This window comes from Haliaeetus leucocephalus, unplaced genomic scaffold, assembly GCF_000737465.1.
Source record: "Haliaeetus leucocephalus isolate CR32 unplaced genomic scaffold, Haliaeetus_leucocephalus-4.0 Scaffold517, whole genome shotgun sequence".
Lineage (NCBI taxonomy): Eukaryota > Metazoa > Chordata > Aves > Accipitriformes > Accipitridae > Haliaeetus > Haliaeetus leucocephalus.
In genome coordinates, this window is record NW_010972953.1 from 8,446,470 (window position 1) to 8,446,768 (window position 299).

The following is a 299-nucleotide window of genomic DNA, read 5'->3' on the forward strand; positions in this document are numbered from 1 at the left end:
CCGGACCGCCGCCCGCCGCCCCCCACGTGAGGCCGGGCCGGGCCCGGCACAGCCCGCAGCCCGGCACAGCCCGCGGCCCGGTGGCGCCTGTCCCCGCCAGAGCCCCCGCCAACCTGCCGGTGCGCCAAGAAGGCCTCCCAGAGGTAGACGGCCCAGGAGAAGAGCAGCACGGAGCAGAAGATGCGTTTCTCGGCCGGCAGCTCTGCCCACAGCTCCCCGGGCAGCGCCATGGCACGCGCCGCTCCCGCGCTGCCTCCCGCCGCCCGCGCTGCGGCGCCGCCTGGCGCCCGGAGGAGCCG

The 299-nt window shown here is 79.3% G+C and overlaps 1 protein-coding gene across 2 annotated transcripts in view; it reads right to left on the minus strand.

The window, feature by feature from the left end:
- Positions 1-234, minus strand: part of ZMPSTE24 (zinc metallopeptidase STE24) — a 23,433-nt gene extending 23,199 nt beyond the window's left edge. For both annotated transcript variants that reach the window (XM_010576291.1, XM_010576290.1), the window contains exon 1: positions 114-234. In XM_010576291.1, coding sequence (XP_010574593.1) covers positions 114-230 — 117 coding nt within the window. In that variant the 5' untranslated portion in view covers positions 231-234. The remainder of the gene's footprint in view (positions 1-113) is intronic.
- Between the last annotated feature and the right edge of the window lie 65 nt (positions 235-299).